We start from the raw sequence: 21,386 nt of genomic DNA, 5'->3' as shown, positions 1-21,386 counted from the left end.
ACCTCCATACAGAATAATGGTCCCACATAGTCCTCCATATGGTGTCACGGACCAAATATAATAACCCTGAGGGCCAAAGTTGGCCCACGGGGTAGAGTTTGACATGTGTGCTTTACACAGTACAGGTTTTTATAGCCAAAGCCAAAAGTAAATTGGTCCTAAGGAAAGGAAATAAAGGAAGAATGCTTAGTTTCTTTTATTTTGTACCCACTTGTGTTTCGATTGAAAACTGCATAGAGATTTGCGTGTGTGAATCCAGCCTTACACAGGAGACAACCCAGCTGCAGTCTGTAAGTGCTGCAATTTAGGATATGTTTTTCTAGAATTAGTTGTACCATGTCTTCCATCTATAATCAGCTTATCTCCATGCATTAACAATGTTAATACCTAGTAAATAGCTGCAAAGTAACTGTGCTTGGCACAATACAACTTCTGTTCTGTCCAGAGTTTATATCCATTAGTCTATATTGCTTATAATACCTCATGTCCATACTAAACATACAATCTTTTTAAATAGGACAGATGAAAAGCTTAGTGATACAGTGTCAACAGACTTGGAAGAAATCAAATTTTCGTGAGAAAAGTAAAAACAGGATTACTGATGTACACCCCTGGAGACGATATATGCTTTTGGGGGATCTAACTTTAAAAGAAGCTTATCTAATACTAGTATTGGTGCAAAACTGGGATGAAAATAGAAATGCTATCGCTACTGGCTTACAAATACTGAGGTAAATACTGAATGTGTGAACATGGCCTTAGGATATCGCCTGAGGGACATGGCCTGATCTGCTAATGCAGCTCTAATAACCCACACAAAAGTATGAAACCTAAACTGAAAAGAAAAGCCGTGTGATAGGGTGACACGCAATAATAGTCTCTCCTATTGGCAGATAATACTTTTTTAATGGCACCGATGAAACTTTCACATACAGAATTTGTCATCGAGCATCGGAATGAGTGCAAAGCACAGAACATGCAACTTTCATCTTCTCTCTCCACAAGTCTCAGACTTTATTTTCAGCAAAAAATAATAAAAACACAAAAGATAACAAAAGCTTTAAATTAATACTTGCAGCAGAAAAAAAAAATACACATTCCGTTTTATATTTAACCAAGCAAGAACTCTACAAATAGCATTACTGTGATTTACAGTATACTTGTTTGTACAAAGGGGAGTGGCTTGACACAAAGACCATAAAGCCATATCAGGAATAAAAAGGGAAATAACAAATAGTATGATATAAATATGATAAAAAGTTTCTAGTAATGAGGGATTAAATATTCCCAAAAGCTATACAGTACATCAGGCACGGTTAACATTCTCTCCTATGCACCTTAAAGGATTTGGTGCTATGGTCTGTGTACATGCAACTTGTGCCCTGTGGGGAGTAAAAAGAGGGGTGAATATCCTGTGCACATTGGACCATGGTGACTGTATTAATAAAGAGGGTACAGTGTATAGAGAGTGGGGTGCACTGTGGGTCCTGTGTACTCGGAGGCTATGAGATGTGTGCATAATGTATGTTGTTTTAGTTTGCCATTAAAGCATGTCTGGTATCTACAGCTTTTCAACGAAGTTTAGTCCTATATAATTACAACATGAATACTGCTGAGCTATGATGCAGAGTCCACATGGCTTATATTGCTGCCACAATGCAACACATTTACACCGCAATCAACTTAAAAGAATACTAATGCTAAATGTTCAGTCCGAGCTGCAGCATGCACAGATTGTATACGGAAACATATATGAATGTCTGTCCTGTAGTTCATATATGGATTGTCTCAAAGACATTTCTAGCATATCACTAGGAAGTTGCAGTGATTGGCAGGGATCCTATGGATTAGGCCTCCGCTCCTCGCTAGAATGCAGTGTCAGTGGCACACTTTACTGCTTCTGTGCTGCTTCTTCCAGGCAGGCCTTGCTGATCGGAAATTGTGAAATGTTGGTAATATCTTTTACGAGACAAATATATATATATAGTTATATTTCAAGTCCACAGGGAGCAGACAAGAATCGGTAAGATAAACTGCCTTATGGACTATTTAAATTCACCCTTTTCACAATTCATTTAGATAACATGGTAAATGGTAGAAAAAAATGACAGTTTTCTTTGTAGGATTCCATTTGGTTCTTCGCACAAGCTGATTAGATGAAATATACATGTTTATGTAAAACCTTCTTCTCCCAAAATCATTTAATCGAAATCGTAGTTTTAAAGAGGATGTGTTAGCTCTCTGCTAGCTAATAATTGCATTCCTTAAAAAACAAACTAAAAACCTTATGGAATATTTTTTCTTGCTATTCCCATTAATCCAACTTGTAGTGTATGAATAAATTGACTACGTGCATCTTTCTATACGCTCTGACATTGTGTAGTCAGTTATCACAGCATTAGGCTGGAATTACACATCCGTGCAACACAATTTGGGCTTGGGCGGCAATATCTGGCTCCACATCTGGGTCTCCTGACATAACCTAACTGCACATGTATGCCTAGGAGGCAGTTAGCACAGGTCAGGCATGCTAATCCAAGTACGGACCATGTCTTCAGGTATGTGCACATGCCGTCTTCTAGATGATGGTGTACCGGCATTGCTTTTGCTGTAGAAAGACGCTTCAGGAAAACGCAGCGGTGTTTTTCCTGAAGTGTCTTTTTAGACATTTGTTGCGGCATCTTTGATGCCAGCATTTTTTTTTTTTATGTTGTGTGTTAATAGTGAACATTTTCCAAGCAGAAGACGCCACAAGAATGCACTGCTGACTTATTTTAACTGCTTCATGCCACTGAAAATCTGAAGTGGTTAAAAGAAGCTTAAAAAGACTGAACTCATGCACAGCAAGTTTTTACTTTGCTGTGCATTTGTTCATTCTTTTTTTTTACAATTTTTTAAGCTATTTTTCAGGCATGTTCCAAGCAGAATACATCTAAAAAAGACGTGGTGTGCACCTACCCTTAGAAGTCACTCAATGGACAAGGTAAATAATAATATCCAGTAGTCAATTTATTTATACATTTGCTGGAGGAATAACAGAAGACAATCACATCCCAAATTTCTAATAAAATCCATCATTACTTGTTCATTGACAATATAAGATTATTGACAAGATATTACAGAAGAATTTGCAGATCCTCTTTAAATGTAAAATAAATCTCTACAAACCTTTACTGTTGTTAGTCAGTGTAATATATAGCATGCATCTTTTAACAGCAACCTTTAGTTTAGCATTAGAGTTCCTTTAAGAACACTCCCAGAAAGTCTCAAAAATAAAAACACCGGGTACTGAAAACTTGAAGAAATTGGTGCAAATTGTATAATGAAAGCATTCTCAGAATTACACAGAAAGCCAGTCCCTGCTTCGACTGCATGAGAACACTAATTACACTAATTACTAGAGGGTAAGGTTGGGGAACAGAACTCAGAGCTTGGACCTCGCTTTGTAAGATATCTCTTTTGGAAAGGGAATAGGGCACTTGGGGAAAGTCATGGAAAGGACTGTAGACCAGCTACACAGAATAAAGGGATTCTATATGTGGCCTTGTGCGCTCCAGCAAACTGTATGGTAGGGAAAGTGGTAAAAGGAAGTCTAAGAAGTAGGGTGGAAGCAGACTCCATCCTCATCCTGATCCATTTAATCCTTTCAGTGCTGCAAGGTTCAGCAATGAAGGGGTTAAACCCATGTCCCATGACAGCTGGCAGTCCAGCTTCTTCTGTTCAGGCATGTGACTTGCAGGAACTGATGTTTAACCTGGGCCAAAGAAAAACAAAAACCCTCAGAACTGGTGGGTTGAACTTGCACAAAATGAAATTTAGGGGTCCTCTATGTCGAGGAACTCCTGTTTTGGCGGGGCAGTTCCCCGGTACCAGGAGCAGGATCCATCACTACGCTTAATGCAGGCATAATGTTTTGCCTGCCGTCCATTTATGCTCTTCTCTGTCGTCCAGTCTGTCCAGAGACACTCATCTTGGGAAGAGACAAGACAGGGAATGGAAGGACAGCGTGAGATCTGAGGAAACAAAGTAGACAGACGACAATCAGAACTATGTGATACATTTTTTACTAATTAGGAATTCCAAGTACAAGTCATACAGAGACCAAGCACAAGCCATACACACTGCCTGACTGTCACTTCTCCCTCACTGTGTACTCTCTACTTGGCTTCTGTTCACTCAGGTTCAATCTGTTTGTCTGATGAAGGTCTGAGTTATAAGACCGAAGAGTCATATGTATTATTTTGCATTGCTACAATTACAAGTATCAGCATTACTATTTGGAGTACCAAGTTCTTTTTACATTGGACTACGGATTGGTACCCTACTTGAGCACCCCGATTCTTTCTGACGGCTGTGTATCTACATTATCATCATACAGCCAGGAATGGAGTTATATCTGACAACATCAGGATTAAAAATGCATTCTGTGTTCGAAACGTGTTGGTAAAACCTGTACCGCACTTGATTGGATAATGCAGCTTTAATAAAGGATTGGATTTTAATAACTGGATTGAGGTGGACCATATTTAACTGCTTCTCTGAAACTTCTGTATGCCTAGCAAAGGTGCGGTTCTTCATAACTATCACAACTAAGAAGATGGGTGAGCTGATAACTAATACATAGTAAAGGTATCTCTGACCCCAGTTGTTACAACAAGGTAATGGCTGTATAGTACAGCCAGCACCCATAAGTAATGCCATGGGCATAACTCATGCCCCCCTACTTACCAATTGAGGAAACTAAATTGCTAAAAACTTTAGATAATATCACAAAAAGATTCATGGCCTGAAATAATGGAACAAGGATTTGATGTAAAACTTACTGCATTTCATCCTCATACCCTGTTGTAGAGATTTTGCCAGATGTAGCACTTTGAACTTAGAACAAAATGTTCTAATTTTGTCTCGCCTGACCACAAAACCTTTTGTCACATGCTTTTAATAACAGTTAAATGGTTTGCTGCAAACTCTGTGTGTAATGTGAGATTCTGCCCTCTTAGTAATGGCATCCATTTTTGTTATGGAGCATTATAAAGCTGCATTGTGAGCTTGTTATGTAGTGTTGACTCATCAACAATTTTTTTTACCTAAGGTTTTAATAAGATTCCTAGCCTATGTACTCTTCCCAACATTACACAGGAAGACACACATGGGCCAATTTTACTAGGTTGTGTAAAAGTAATGTTTTCCTGACTGCGGCCACTGCCAAAGTCTTAAAATATCAACAAAGAGTGTTATGGTCAAGGGCATGCAGACTAAAATCACTAATTATGCACAATTTCTCGAACAGCGCCAAGGTTAACAAAGAATGACATTTGGCTTCTCAGCCAATAAACTTAACAGCTGCATTTCTTCTTAAAGGGGTTCTCCAGCCTGTCACTCTATGTGACTGCAGACTTGTGCATTCTCACATTGTGCGCACTGCAATTTGTATACTTCCGGCCACATTCCGACTAGACTAGTCCAGTCTCGATCAATACTCTTGCTTGTATTTGATGATCCTTCGATGCTGGGAGCGGCGGGCATATGACCGCAAGTATGTGATTTGCATAAGTGCGGTCACATGCCGAATATATGAGATTGGCACAGCTCCACTCAATGAAAGTGTATTGAGGGGTGGTGGGACACAGGTGGACTCTCCTGCATGCTGGAAGTTTGCAATATATCTTCAGGTATTGGAGCTTATTAGGGATGAGCGAACATGCTCGGATAAGGGGTTAACCGAGCATGCTCGGGTGTTATCCGAGTATCTTTGGCGTGCTCATATAATATGTTCGAGTCTTTGCTTCTGCATGATTTGTGGCTGTTAGACAGCCTCAACACATGTGAGGATTCCCTAATAAACAGGCATTCCCTGCATGTGTTGAGACTGTCTAACAGCCACAAATTATGAAGACACAGGGACTCGAACATAATATATAAGCATGCCAAAGATACTTGGATAACATCCGAGCGTGCTCGGTTAACCCCTTATCCGAGCACGTTTGCTCATCACTAGTGCCTATACAATAATTTTTTTATCTTTACTCTGCATGCGTGTACTTTGTTTAAATACTATGTGCACTATTTGATTCAGTAGAAATATATGAATATCCTGTTTGGACACACTTTACTGCTTCTATTTCATCTGTACAGTATAGCTTCCCATGGATGTTTGTCTTAGTTGGGGCCCTGTCCTACTCTGCCCTTATTCACACTGATGTCGTATGACACATGGTAAGGTTTTAATACCAGACAGGTTAGGATCGTCCTGATGGGTACACCTTGTCGTGGTAGGATGGCTTTTACGCTTTTTTGATTAAAATAGTGTTAACTAAGTACCCTGTGTTATTTAAATGTACTATTACTATTTACTTGCTGTAGGATATATGCTCATTTTGATTTTTTTTTCTCAGGTTTTGTCTGTGAAATAACCACAGACCACAGTGTGACCGTGCTCTTACACTTTGCACGTATACCAGCTTATAGTCTGGCTCAATTATTTGGTTTTGCAGTAATCTTTTGTTCTTTGTACAAACAGGGGGAGTGGCCACCCTTTCTGAGCTAAGTATTTTATCTGTATAGCCATTAGCTGATTGTCTCAGTTGGAGCCCTGTCCTGTCCTGCCCTTATTCACATTAATGTCGTATGACACATGGTAAGGTTTTAATACTAGACACCGTCCTGATGAGTACACCTTGTCGCGGTGAGGTGGCTTTTATGATCAAAATAGTGTTAATTAAGTACCCTGTTATTTACATGTACTATTATTATTTACTTGCTGTGGGGTATATGCTCATTTTGTTTTGTTTTTTCTTGTTTTTTTCTCACTTGATGAAAGTGTAATAAAGGATGGTAGTGTGTGCGGCAAGAGGCTTCATGAAGAAATGTTACTCTCCTAGTATAGTATCCAATGACATCAATGGGCAAACAGGAACTTTTTATCATATTATCACCCACTTTACAAATTAGAGAGTATGTATGCCATCGGATTGGTCACAATACAGGGGGACTTTTTTCTGTCGTATTAAAGAAGTGCGCTGTTGAGAAGTTTCTAATCACCTTTTATCAAACCCTAAATCTAATCAGTGCCACTCTTAACGCTGAGACAGAAATTTGTACGACATCGGCATCTTAACGGTAACCTGACAAGAGTTTCATACTGTCCGAACCAAGGGTGGCAAGAATCAGATACTGGATGCGCTACAGGCAGTTGTATATGTTTTATTCAGAAACGTTTTCAAAGAAAACCTAGTTTGAAAAGCTGAGGATGATGCATCTTGGAAAGCCTAGCCAGAGGCATGTCCCTGGTGGCACATCCACACCCTGCTCTCCAAAACTGACAGGTCTCTCCCTTGATCAAAGCAAACTTTCTAACGAAAACAATTGTTCGCCATATAAAAATTTTACAAACAATTGTTGTAGCCAACCGATAACAAATTATACTTATCTAGCAAGAAGTTGCTTTTCATCCGCTATTCGATGTCACTGAGCATGTATGGCCAGGTTGTAGCAACCAATATGGACTAAAATGTGTATGACTCTGTGTGTATATTGTGAGGCAGTGAGGGGAATCATATACGAGGGTCGTTATGTGTCCCCCAGGTTGTGCATAGAAACATACTGAACCCGCTGGAGAGAATTGTAATTACAGCCACCGTTGTGATTACAATGCGAAATGAAAGGGAGTGTGGACTTGGTTAAGTTATTTGATCAAGTCAGATTAAGGAAAACCTGACATGGGCTTTTATTTTTGGAGAGATCTGTAGGAAGGTAGTGGGACGGATCTCTCCCTCCAGCCTGGATCTTGGAAGTGGTCTATGCCCATGATTCACATTTAAACTTTCAGGTAAGGGTTGGGTGTGATTGATGGTTTGCAAACAGCAGAGCAGGAGGTTCTGTGTATGCCTGTCTGTGTGAGACTGACCACAGACCAGAGCCAGAGAGAGCAAAGCCATTACTGCATCAACTAGTTATATGGTGGTGCAGTCGCCCACGATAATGGACTGATAAAGATGTTCTGACTGTGAATCGAAGCATAACTTTTGATTTATTTTGTAAGTTGGCAAATAAAGACATTTAAGATAAACTTTCTTAGGTCACTGCCTCATCACCGCACGGACGTGAAAGCCGCTGCCTTACAATATGTTTTATAGAATATGTTAAGATATGTTCAACTACATGAACATATGTTCACATATTCTTTAAAACTTACACACACAGTCATACAGATTTTTTTGCGCAAGTATCATGTATGAATTCAAATAATATACTTTTATGTTCAGGAGGAGTTTGGTGTCAGGCTCTACTTGGTTCTGACGTATAGCCACAAATCTGAATTTTTCTGCATTTTTTTTTACAAAACTTTATGCCTTGATACAAATTGCATGAACACACTCAAAGTATCAAGTGCAGATAAAGACATTTTTGAGATTTAAAATTGTACTAACATAAATGGTACACATCCTATTTGAAATTCTGAAAAAAAATAATGATAGTTAGCAGACAGACTATCCTTCACTTCAATGACTTACCTTACACTCACAGCCCATCTCATATCTCTGATTAAGACTTTTCTTCTGGGTTTGAGTGAGAGATTCCCATGGCACAATGAAGTCACACAGTGTGATATGCATTTTTCCATTTCCCTCTGCCTTACCTGAAAAACAGGAAACAGAGACAATGCTTACAAGGGCTATCCCAGAATGAAATGCTTTGATGTAAACCCCAGTACCTGCATAAGTTATTCCATTGCATTGCTATGCAGCTGACTGTCAATTTAAACTGCAAAACTTTGATTCTCCTTCCTGCTCCTAAGTCATCCCATTCCTCTCATGTGCTGCCGATGCTAAACACAGCACAGTGGCACCGACAGTCTACAAACCCTCAAACTTTCCCAGGCCCCCCATCCAGTCTAGAGTCTAGATCATGTGAAGTAATTATCCCCCTCTACTCCTCCTTGTCAGACCTCCTCTGGAATACTGTGTCCAGTTCTAGGTATTACATTTTTAAAAAGACATTGAAAAATTGGAGCAAGTTCACAGAAGAGCTACCAGGATGGTGAGGGGACTGCAAACTATGTCCTATGAGGAACGGTTAAAGGATCTGGGAATGTTTACCTTGCAAAAAAAGAAGGCTACTAGGAGACTTAATAGCTGTCTACAAATATGTCAAGGGCAGTCACATTGTAGAAGGATCATCTTTATTCTCATTTGTACATGGAAACACGAGAAGCAATGGAATGAAACTGAATGGGAGGAAACACAGATTAGATATTCGAAAAAACTTTTTGACAGTTAGGGTGATCAATGAACGGAACAGGCTGCCACGAGAGGTGGTGAGTTCTCCTTCAATGGAAGTCTTTAGAGGCTGGACAGATGGTTTAAAATTAATCCTGCATTGAGCAGGGGGTTGGATACGATGACCCTGGAGGCCCCCGCCAACATTCTGTGATTCTATGATCCAGTCATTTCACTCATATAGGATGCAGTCATACGTTGCAGAGTGCAGACAGCCTTATACAGTACTATACGCTAGTTTTATATGCCAAGCTCAGTTGTTACAGGTTTACATTAGGCCCCAGCTACTGTTAAAATCCATTGATATTATGAATGGGGGGATAGCTGTGTGATGTCTAACTTCTTAGATGCAACAGTCACTATTGACCTTAATATTTATGGAGTTAAACAGCTGGGATTAGAGTTAACTCAGATCCCAGATGTTGCAGCTACCAACTACATTTAGGCTATGTGCACACGATGCGTATTTCATGCATATTTTGTGCGGAAAATTCCGCAGCGTAAACGCATGAATTACGCATGTTAGCCTTCTGCCATGGTCCCCTATGGCATTCCGCAATTGTAATGCCCACGCTGCGGAATTTTCCGCAGCGTTTTGTTGTGCGGAAAATTCTGCAGCATGTCAATTCTTTGTGAGTTTACGCATGCGGAATTGCCATCTACAATGCAGTAGAAAACGCAAGGCAATTCCGCATGTGCAAAATGCGCGAATTACGCGCGAAAAACGCATGCCAAATTCCGCATGCGTTTTCCAGGAAAAAGGACATGCGGAAATGAAGCGGAAATTTCCGCTTCAAATACGCATCGTGTGCACTTAGCCTTAGAGCCTAGGCTTGCTCCATAAACTGCCTGGTTCCAGTGTTGTAAAAAAGGTTAACACTGTGACCTGTTTTTCATAATACCTTTTTAATCACCATAAACTAAGGAATATAAATAAATGAACATGGCGTTGATTTTATCCCAATAAAGAGAAAGCGCACTTCATCCTGGTATGTAACTCCGTGCCATTGTAAATTTACAGCGCAGTGGTAAGTTCCTGCTCCTGTGTTCTACCAAGAGCAGGTCTGGTCTAACATATGTGGTGCTGTGTAGTGTACAGAAGTATCTGTATCGCCGATCCATCTGTAGGACCTGGTGATCAGATGATCGCCGGATACTGCCTGGCGCAGCAGTGCTGCTGGGACCTAGCAGACCCGGATCAGCTCTGCCTTCTACCACAAGGAGGATCCTGTGAATGCATCAGTTACAGTGGAAAAAATGAGCCATGAAGAAAAATAAATATGTTCCCCAGAAATCTTTTATGATTTCTTTGTGGAAAAATTATGGCAAACTATATGTAGGTATAAAACATCTGGAAAAAATAAAAATAAAAAAAAGTAATAGGAAATAAAAGTCCCAAACACAACAAATCTAAAAAAAAAAATCAGTATTCTGCTGCACCCTTTGCTATTTTGACAGAGCGAATGTCGGCTTTAATGAGCTGGTGCAGTGTCCCATGACCCGACGAGAATAATAGCGCCGACATTGCTGGAATGGCGTCACTGTAGGAGGCTATTATACATTGATCTTATTTTTTAGAGAGCTCTGAAGCACCTAAATGGGTTCTCAAAGAATGAGATAAAATGAAGTCTTTGATATAATTCAGACTGCAGCCTGTCCTACTCACGTGTCAGCATGGGCTGCAGACTCAAGACAGCATTTTGACTCCCAGTATCATTAGAAACAAAGCCACAATACAACATGGCTTAACTGTAGTGGATTTTACAAATGTGGATCACAAAAGTGTTCATGTTGCCAGTGTGCAGTAAAGACTACAGAGATTTATAATTGTATTGATAATAATGTTTATAACCTAAAACAATTCATTAATTGCAACTCCACTTTCTTGGTATATCATGTTCATTGTGTAGTATGTAATTTCTTATATAGGATGTACAACATCACAACACAATAAAACCCAAACAAAGAATACAAGAATTTACTAGAGATTCTGTGGATTCTAATGCACCAAATCCCTTTAATGTTTCAAAACACTTTAATCAGATACTGTACTGTTCTCACATCTTTTTCCTTTTGTGCTATAGAAAGGGTTAATAGACCAGCCCAGGGTGGAAATTGGACAAGAGCCTAGCTGAATAGGGAGATGTTTTGGATTGTAATGTTAAATACCTCCCACCCTTCGGGTTTAAATAAAAGATCTGATCTGATCATTCATTATTAGGTATTTTTATAACTTTCATCATGATAATGCACAAATGTCTTTGTATTTACACACAAACACACACATATATATATTTATTTTTTGTGATTGTTTTTATGCTACTTACATATTCACCTATTTCCTAATTAAATGAAGTCAGGACCGTATATTCTTTGTGGCTTTCCATGTTCACTCAGGCTCATACTAAGCACCATGTAGGTCAGAAACTTGTTGCCTGGAGTTTGCAGTTGTTTCCTCTTTGCCATTTTGATTATTTTTATGCCGATGTTTTTAAATTGATTTAATAAAGCACCTTTTTATGGGACATTTGAGTGCTGGCTTCTGCTTGGACTTATAGTGTTGGAAGAGTACTAGCGCCTTGCACTGGACAGGTGAGCTGATGTGTGCTGCTTTCTTAAGACGGAAAACATGCAGCTCCCAAGACATGTGCCTCAAATGACAAGAGCTGTATCACGCATAACCTGTTGGTTGCCAGGAGCACGGCTGTGATATGTGAAGAAATATGTTTTTACCCACATTGTGCCCGGCGAGAAGATCTCCAGCTTCATAGACCTCCTCTTCCTCTATTAATTTTACAGCTTTACAGCAGTGCAGACTGACTGCATCCAAAATGGAAAACAAACGTTGAGAAGTATGAAGCTGGAGATAACTCCTGTGGTGCTCAGCTAAGAAGAGATGTATTTCTTCACATATAACAGGTACTGAGGTGTGTGTGATACAGCTCTTGTCACACAGGTCTCGGAAGCAGTAGGTCTTCAGTAGGCAGCCTTCAGGACTGACACGTGACTAGGACAGGTTGCAGTCTGAAATATGTAATGGATGCCATTTTATCTCATTCACAAGGAAATCCCCTTTAAGCAAAGGTTGTCCATGATTTTTTATGATAATTTACATGATTTTGGAATGTTGTAAGAATACCCACTTTTACGAATAGATTATATTTTAGTAATTTCCATCTGTGTTACATAAACATGAATGTGCAATGTTTCCTCAATGGAAAGGAAATGGGGCCATAACCCAAAGATCTGTAGTAATATTCTCCGGAAAGTTACTGTACACTTACTTCATAACTGGTTAGTCTTTTGTCATGAGCTAATTGAGAAACATTAAGACTGGAAACAATCCAGCTTCCAATCAATTTGTGTTGTGAGATTTAATTTTATCATGCAGACTATAGAACATGCATAGGTGCTAGAGTTGAGCAAAAAAATGGCACGTGCAGTTGAGTTCTCTGTGGCAACCAGACCATGGCAGTCTTCATTTCTGGGGCAGTCACCCGCATCTTAATTACCGCTAGCGATATAAATTTTTTTGAGGAATAGTGACAAGGTCCCACATGACGTCATGACTATGCAGGGCCTCATATCTGCAAGGGGAGCCCAGGATGCCGAACGCAGAAGGGAAGGCTGCCATAGAGGACTGGAGTGAATTTTTGTTCTCAACTCTTGTAGGGGTTGTACAAAACAAACCAGAACCAGTCTGCTGCAAATCATTTAGTAAAATAATTTAGAAGAATATTAAGTATAAAAACACAGCTGTATAACTCTTTTCATTGCCTGCTTAAAAGAAAAAAATATATCTGTCAACTGAATACAATGCTGCCTGCCTTGTAAAATAACAAATCACAATTGAACAGAACAGACATGGGGTGAATATGTCATGAAAATAAGTCATTATTTCCTACTAGAAATAACACCTCAAATCCCTTAACAGTCTTATAACAAAGTAGTTTAAACAAAATCAGCTAAGGTTAAAAATACAAATAGGATCTCTCGACTCCACTAAGATATCTGATGCAATAGAGGTATAATACATATACATACAGGGCTATAAAAAGTCTACACACCCCTTTTTTGTCATGTAAAAAAAATCATTCTAAGACGAATCATTTCAGAACTTTTTCAACTTTTAATGTCACCCTAATCTGTACAAATCCTTTGAGAAACAAACTGAAATCATTCTGAGGGGTAAAATAAGAATAAAACAAAACTAAAATAAGTGTGAACACACCTTTATAATTGGTGATGAGGTTGTGTTCAGAATTAGCCAATCACATTTAGGTGGGGTCACACGAGCGTAGATTCTCTCTTGCGAGAGAATCGCGGACTCACACAATGGAAAAGATGGAGAAATCTTGTTCTCCATCTTCTCCTCACCTGACACTCAGATCAAATTCTCGGTCACTTACATACTCAATCCGATTCTCTCGCATGAAAGAATCTACGCTCATGTGACCCTGGCCTTAAACTCATGTTAAATAGTAGTCAGCACACAGCTCTCATCATTTACAGAGATTCTCATTAACCCCATATAAGGTTTAGCTGTTCTAGTAGGATTTTCCCGACATTTTCTTACTTGCATTTTACAGAAAAAGTGATGGTCTGTAAGCAGCTTACAACACACCAAACGGATCTCATTGTTGTAAGTTATCTGTCAGAAGAAGGGTACAAAAAAATTACCAAGCATTAGACATACCATGGAACACTGCGAAGATGGTCATGGCTTAAATGTGGCACAACACATTACAATTCGAAGAACTGGACATCCCTCAAAATTTGATGAAAGGACAAGAAGAATATTGGTCCAAAATGTTGCCAAGAGGCCTACAGCAACATTAAAGGAGCTGCAGAAATTTTTGGCAAGTACTGGTGTATGCATGTGACAACAATGTCCATATTGTTTATATGTCTGGCCTGTGGAAGTGGAGTAGGAAGGTAAGACGGGAGCCTTTTTTAAAAAAAAATTATTTTACAAAGATAACCATCAAAGCCCGGCTATGTTATGCCAGAACCTATATCAAGTCTGTCTTAGTCTGTCTATGGGAGTAAAGGTGTTATAGTCTGTTGAGACCAAAGTTAACTCTTTTGGCCATGACTCCAAAAGGTATGTTTGACGCAAAGCTAACACTGCGCATCACCAAAAGAACATCATACCCAATGTGAATCATTGAGGAGGCAGAATTATGCCTTGGAGACATTTTTTTGGCAGCTGGAAAAGGGGCTTTAGTGAACATGTAGGGAATTATGAATAGTTCCAAATATCAGTCAATTTTGCATCAAAACCTTCAGGTGTCTGCTAAGAAGATGAAGAGTACCGTATATTCCGGCGTATAAGACAACCTGGTGTATAAGACGACCCCCCTACTTTCCTGTTAAAATATAGAGTTTAGGATATATTCACCGTATAAGACTACCCCTTTTCCAACGCATACCAAACACCGGTAAAAATTAAAAAAAAAACTGATTTGAATTTAACATGGTCCTTTTTTAATTTAAATTCTTATGACATGCAGGTATATAGCAGGAAAACTGTCACTCATAAACATATTAAAATAGGGGGGACCCCACGTCATTTTTTGGGGGGGTTCCCCATTCTAATAGCTAGTAAAGGCTAGGTATTCAGCTGGGGGCTGATATTAGTAGCCTGGGAAGCTCCGTGGGTATTACCCCCTTCCCAGACTTCAAACATCTGCCCCAGCCGTCTGCTTAACCTCCGCTAGAGACTATAATGATGGGGGATCCCACGCCAATTTTCTTTTTAAAAAATCCTTTATTTTAACACTAAATGACAATTGAGGGGTTAATAAAGATGCAGTCCCTAAATTATTATTAATTTTGTAATTAATTTTTTCCAAAAATGTTGACGTGGGCTTCGCCATATTTTTGTGTCCAGCCAGGTACAGCAGGCAGGAACGGGCTGCCCCCAACCACCAGCTGCCTATTTGTACCTGGCCGGACACAACAATATAGGGAAGCCCTTTTTTTTTTAAATTATTTCATGAAATAATTTAAAAAAAAAAGACGTGGGGCTTCGCCCTATTTTTGTGTCCAGCCAGGTACAACTAGGCAGCTGGGGGCTGGAATCTGCAGCGCAGGGAGGCCCAAGCTTTCTGCCCCCCCCCCCCCCCCGCTGCAAATTGCAGTCCGCAGCCACCCCAGAAAATGGCGCGTTCATAGAAGCGCCATCTTCTGGCGCTGTACCCAACTCATCCAGGGCCCTGGTGCGGTGGCTCACTGGGTAATAAAGGGGTTAGGGCCAGCTTGGCATTATCAGCTGGCCCTAAGCCTGAAATTCATGGGGTCACGCCAATATTAGACATGACCACCATGAATTTCTAGTAAAGTAATTAAAAAAAACACAACACCCAGAATAAAGTCCTTTAATTGAAATAAACACACAATTTTTTAATGTTCTAAATTAAACCATACTTACAGTCACGCCCATTCCAGCTGAAGCCAACGATCTCCTGCAATAAAAGTAAAATAATAAAGCAACCTCATCCTTACCTCTCCATGGTTCCCAGGACCGGTCCAGCTCTGCTACATTCACATGACAGGCTGCACCGCAGCAGAACGCTGCCGTTCAGCTTGCCATGCGGCAGACACTGAGAAGCGCAGGCATGCTTGTGCTCCTCAGTGTCTGACTGTGACGGCATCCAGATGAGCCGAGATCATGTCCAATGAACACGGCTCACCTCATGCACGTCACTGACAGCGTGGGAAAATTCTCCTGCTCCCCGCATGCGCAGTAGAAGTTTCCCACGCTGTCAGTGACGGACGTCCAGGAGGTGAGCTGAGTTCATTGTCGGCTCATCTGGATGCCGTCACCTCGAGACACTGAGGAGCGCCAGCATGCCTGCGCTTCTCAGTGTCTGTGGGATGACAGGCTGGATGGCAGCGTTCTGCTGCGGTCCCGCTTGTCATCTCGATGTAGCAGAGCTGAAGCTGTCCTGGGAACCATGGAGAGGTAAGGATGAGGTTGCTTTATTATTTTACTTTTATTGCAGGAGATCGTTGGCTTCAGCTGGAATGGGCGTGATGGTAAGTATGGTTTAATTTAGAACAATAAAGAATTGTGTGTTTATTTCAATTAAAGGACTTTATTCTGGGTGTTTGTGTTTTCTTTTAACTTTGACTATGGGGTTAGTAATGGGGGTGTCTTATAGACGCCTCTCCATTACTAACCTGGGCTTGATGTCAGCTGGCATTATAAGCTGATATCAACCCCAGCCCTATTACCCCCTGCCACCGCTACAGGGCAGTGGGAAGAGCGAGGCTAAGTGCCAGAATTGGCGCATCCTATGGATGCGCCATTTCTGGGGCGGCTGACGGCTGGTGTTTCTAGCCTTTAGGGGCCAATATTCATGGCACCCTTCCTGGGCTATTAATATCAGCCTCCAGCTGTCTGCCTAGCTTTTGCTAGCTATTAAAATAGGGGGGACCCCACGTCATTTTTTTAGGATCCCCCATTTTAATAGCTAGTAAAGGCTAGGTATTCAGCTGGGGGCTGATATTAGTAGCCTGGGAAGCTCCGTGGGTATTACCCCCTTCCCAGGCTTCAAACATCTGCCCCAGCCGTCTGCTTAACCTCCGCTAGAGACTAAAATTAAGGGGACCCCCACGCCAATTTTTTTTTAAATAAATCCGTTATTTTAACACTAGATGACAAGTACAGTAACCAGCACTGTCACTGTACTTCATATATATGTGACTGACATGTTTCTATCTATCTAATCTATGTGTGATGCTCTATCTTTCTGTTATAAATTGTCGGGTACAGATGCTGAATTGCCGGCCGGCTTTTTTAAAGAGACGGTGCATGAAAACACTAATATTTGTTTTAATAAATCCTTTACACTAAATGACAAGTACAGTAAGCAATACTGTCACTGTACTTCATATATATGTGACTGACATGTTTCTATCTATCTAATCTATGTGTGATGCTCTATTCTTTCTATTCTAAATTGTCGGGTGCCGGCTTATGCCGCTGCTGAATTGCCGGCTTTTCATATATTGTCACAGAAGCGATGCGAACTTCCCTGCTCCGGACACAGCGCAGCGCTTCTGTGACAAGTGAAAGCTGTCGGCACAGAAGCCCTGCGCTGTGTCCGGAGCTGGGAATACGCAGCGATGTGTCAGTTTCAGCACAGAAGCGGTGACTGTCTGGACCTACCGCCGCCGTATTTTAACTCCCTCCACCTTATATTAACTCCGACATGGCAGGGATACGGCCACGACAGCTTATTAACACCCCCAGAGTATCCCCGCATGTCAATTTCTGAAAGTTCAAAAGCATTACCGGCGTATAAGACGACCCCAGACTAGACAGAAGATTTTTCAGTCTTCAAAAGTCGTCTTATACGCCGGAATATACGGTAATTTCACCTTTCAGCACAACAACCCTAAGCATAGCTCAAAATCAACAAAAGAATGGCTTTAACCAGAAGATCAAATTTTGGAATGGCCCAACCAGAGCCCATACCTAAATCCAATTGAAAATCTGTGGGTTGGCCTGAAGAGGGCTCTGTACATAGAATATACCCTCACAATCTGATATATTTGGAGCTACTACAAGGAAGAGTGGGCAAAGATTGCCAATTCTAGATGTACCATGCTGATAGACTCCTACCCAAAAACAATGAATTATGTCATAAATTCATAGGATACTTCAACAAAGTATTAATTTAAGGGTATGCATATTTATGCAACCACATTATTTTAGTTCTTTATTTTTATTTTCCACCAGAAAAGATTTCAGTTTGTTTCTCAATGGATTTGTACAGGTTATGGTTGACATTAAAGGTGGAAAAATTCCAAAATGATTCTTCTTGGTATGATTTTTATGTCACAAAAACCTGGCATTGTAATAGGGGTGTGTAGACTTTTCATATCCACTGTGTGTGTAAATACATGTACCGTATATGTATATTTATTGGTAAAATATATAAAAAAAATTAAACAAAACAAAAAAGACTATGAAAATGTAAAAAAAATGCATTTAACAGAAAACATAATTCAAACAGGTCAGTTTCTGATGAGACATTCCCTATTAATACTTTCATAATGCATTATGCCATTCCTCTGTTAACGACCAGTTGTCATTGAATTCATACATTTCAATGAGAAAACAGTGATCTGAGAGCATAGAAAGTATGTAACTTCATGAGAATAAGTGTTTAGTGAAACAGACAAGTCGAGAATGTTAATGAAAAGTAGATGCCCAACGCCCGGGTTAGATGCCTTTCATATTGAGGATTATAGACATAACATAAGACACCATAATAAGTTACACCTTTTAAATCCTCCATCTTTTCCGTCAGCCTGTTTACACCAATGCTGTCAGTGGCTGGTGAGGCAGGGGATTTAACAGGCTTATTTTGTTATGTCATCAGTAGATGAAATAATTAGTTTAATTTACCATTCCAAGTATTGTATAAAGCTAAGATATATAATATTACCAAAATCACAGCGAACACAGTCACATGTAAAAAGTACAAACCTGCAATCAAATACTCTTTTTTGCCTCCAGTCTCCAGTGTCACTCCACATACAGCTGATGAAGGAGCAGTAAAGATGTACTGTATATCCTCGGTTGGTCCCTTGAACATCTACAAAAGCATGTAAAAAATATGTACACGGTATGAATGACAAATCCTTCCATAAATGGATCATGAATATATAGAAAGTGGTTGTCTCCTACTTTACAGCTTATATTTCATGGTGGCAATTAAAGAAAAAAAAACAACAATATTAACATCCTGGACAAACGACACTGCTCTGCCTTCGCTACTGTACTCCAAGGTGTTCTGCTGGGAAGGGGATTTCCTGGGACCACTGCAGCTAATTAGTAGTTGCTGATTGGCTGCAGTGTTCTCATTCTGCCCAAACTGGAAGAGCCTGTCCGGACGGATGTGCTGACATCAGCGGTCAGCAGCTGCTGATTGGGTGCAGTGGTCACGTGATGCCCCGTCCAGATGTTGATGTCATTAGACTGGTGGGGGACACAGATTAGAGTGAAGGGGAGCTTTGATAAGTTCAGAAGGCAAGTATAGTTTTTTTTTGTTTTTTACACTGACCAAGCCCCATTATGATTAACTTTCATAGTACTGGAAAACCCCTTTAAAGTGATGCAGCATTTGGATTTTTTTTCTTAATAAATGAGTCTTCAAAAAATAAGCTAATCACAGGTTGTTGTGTTGCTGAGTTCACATGACGAATAAAGAGCATGTTAAAAACTGATCCTGGAGTAAAATTTATGATGTAGTAACTCTATAGCTCATCATGATTTAGATGAGTTTTGGTGTAATGCCCCAATCCCAGCCAAAAATGGGCCGAAGTGGGAGAAACTGCCAGTAACCACAAACATTTGGGTGAAATTGCTTTGATGAATCAGGCCATTATGTATCCTCTGCAACATTCTAATATACTTTGTTTAAGGTCCTTGCCATTGTGAAGATTAAGGCCAGTTTCACATGTCCACCAATTGCAGTGCACCTACAGGTCTCCTAACCGAAATATACCAGCTTCCCAGGCATATAGGAGGCCCCTGACGAAGCTGCACGCAAAATGCACGTTGGGATACTGGGCAGTGTAGTTTGACACATAATGGCATATGATTGGTATGGTTTACTCCTGATTACTGTTCAGTGCTGTTGTAAGGTGGCAAATAAACGCACAATTAGCTTTCTAGATATCTAAATAATAGAACTTTTATATATATATATATATATATATTTATATGTGTGTTGGAGTGTGCCTCATGTCAGCTACATTTACTGAATAGATTGCATTTTATAATATATATATATATATATATACATATATATATATATATATATATATATATATATATGCAGTACAGACCAAAAGTTTGGACACACCTTCTCATTTAAAGATTTTTCTGTATTCTCATGACCATGAAAATTGTACATTCACACTGAAGGCATCAAAACTGTGAATTAACACATGTGGAATTATATACTTAACAAAAAAGTGTGAAACAACTGAAAATATGTCTTATATTCTAGGTTCTTCAAAGTAACCACCTTTTGCTTTGATGACTGCTTTGCACACTCTTGGCATTCTCTTGATGAGCTTCAAGAGGTAGTCACCGGAAATGGTTTTCACTTCACAGGTGTGCCCTGTCAGGTTTAATAAGTGGGATTTCTTGCCTTATAAATGGGTTTGGGACCATCAGTTGTGTTGTGCAGAAGTCTGGTGGATACACAGCTGATAGTCCTACTGAATAGACTGTTAGAATTTGTATTATGGCAAGAAAAAAGCAGCTAAGTAAAGAAAAATGAGTGGTCATCATTACTTTAAGAAATAAAGGTCAGTCAATTCGAAAAATTGGGAAAACTTTGAAAGTGTCCCCAAATGCAGTTGCAAAAACCATCAAGTGCTACAAAGAAACTGTCTCACATGAGGACCGCCCCAGGAAAGGAAGACCAAGAGACACCTCTGCTTCTGAGGATAAGTTTATCCGAGTCACCAGCCTCAGAAATCGCAGGTTAACCGCTTCCCGACCGCCCACTGTAGATAAACGTCCGCGCTGCCTGGGCTCTGTGCAGCGCGGACGTTTAAAAACGGTGGGTGGTCTCGCAGCGCTCAGGACCCCCAGGGTCCTGCAAGCGCTGTGAGAGCGGTGCAGAGCGTTAGCTCTGACAGGGAACATCATCGGGACCTGACTAGATCAGGTCCCAGTGATGTTAACCCTTTGCTGTCTTCTATATGCCGCGATCTATAGTGATCGCGGCATATAGAAGATAGCAGGAGGAGAGGGGGTCGTCCACTTACCTCTCCGACGACCCCTTGATTGTTTTCAGGACCTGGCGTTGCTATGGCAGCTGGAGGTCACATGACCGCCTCCAGCTCTGCCATATATGGTGTCCTTCCTGTCTGGCTTCAGCCTGTAGCTGATGCCAGACAGGAGACTGTGAAACAGTCAGTGAAGATCTCATATAATGTAATACATGTCTATTACATTACATGAGATCAGGGATCAGAAAAATAAAAATTAATGTCACATACAGGGACTAAGTAAAAATGTAAAAAAAAGTAAAAAAAAATGTTTTGAAACTGTTAAAAAAAAAAAAAATAAATAAA

The 21,386-nt window shown here is 40.2% G+C and overlaps 1 protein-coding gene across 1 annotated transcript in view; it reads right to left on the bottom strand.

Annotated features, from left to right (window-relative positions):
* Positions 1 to 886: 886 nt before the first annotated feature.
* TIMP2 (TIMP metallopeptidase inhibitor 2) overlaps positions 887 to 21,386 on the bottom strand; it is a 51,794-nt gene continuing 31,294 nt past the window's right edge. Inside the window, 3 exon segments of the mRNA XM_073684097.1 lie at positions 887 to 4,013; positions 8,514 to 8,638; positions 18,781 to 18,889. Of these exon segments, the coding sequence (XP_073540198.1) occupies positions 3,816 to 4,013; positions 8,514 to 8,638; positions 18,781 to 18,889 (432 nt within the window). The 3' untranslated portion in view covers positions 887 to 3,815.

This window comes from Phyllobates terribilis, unplaced genomic scaffold, assembly GCF_046119375.1.
Source record: "Phyllobates terribilis strain yellow unplaced genomic scaffold, ASM4611937v1 Scaffold_5__5_contigs__length_657084704, whole genome shotgun sequence".
Taxonomy (NCBI): Eukaryota; Metazoa; Chordata; class Amphibia; order Anura; family Dendrobatidae; genus Phyllobates; species Phyllobates terribilis.
This window is presented reverse-complemented; position numbering and strand designations above follow the sequence as displayed.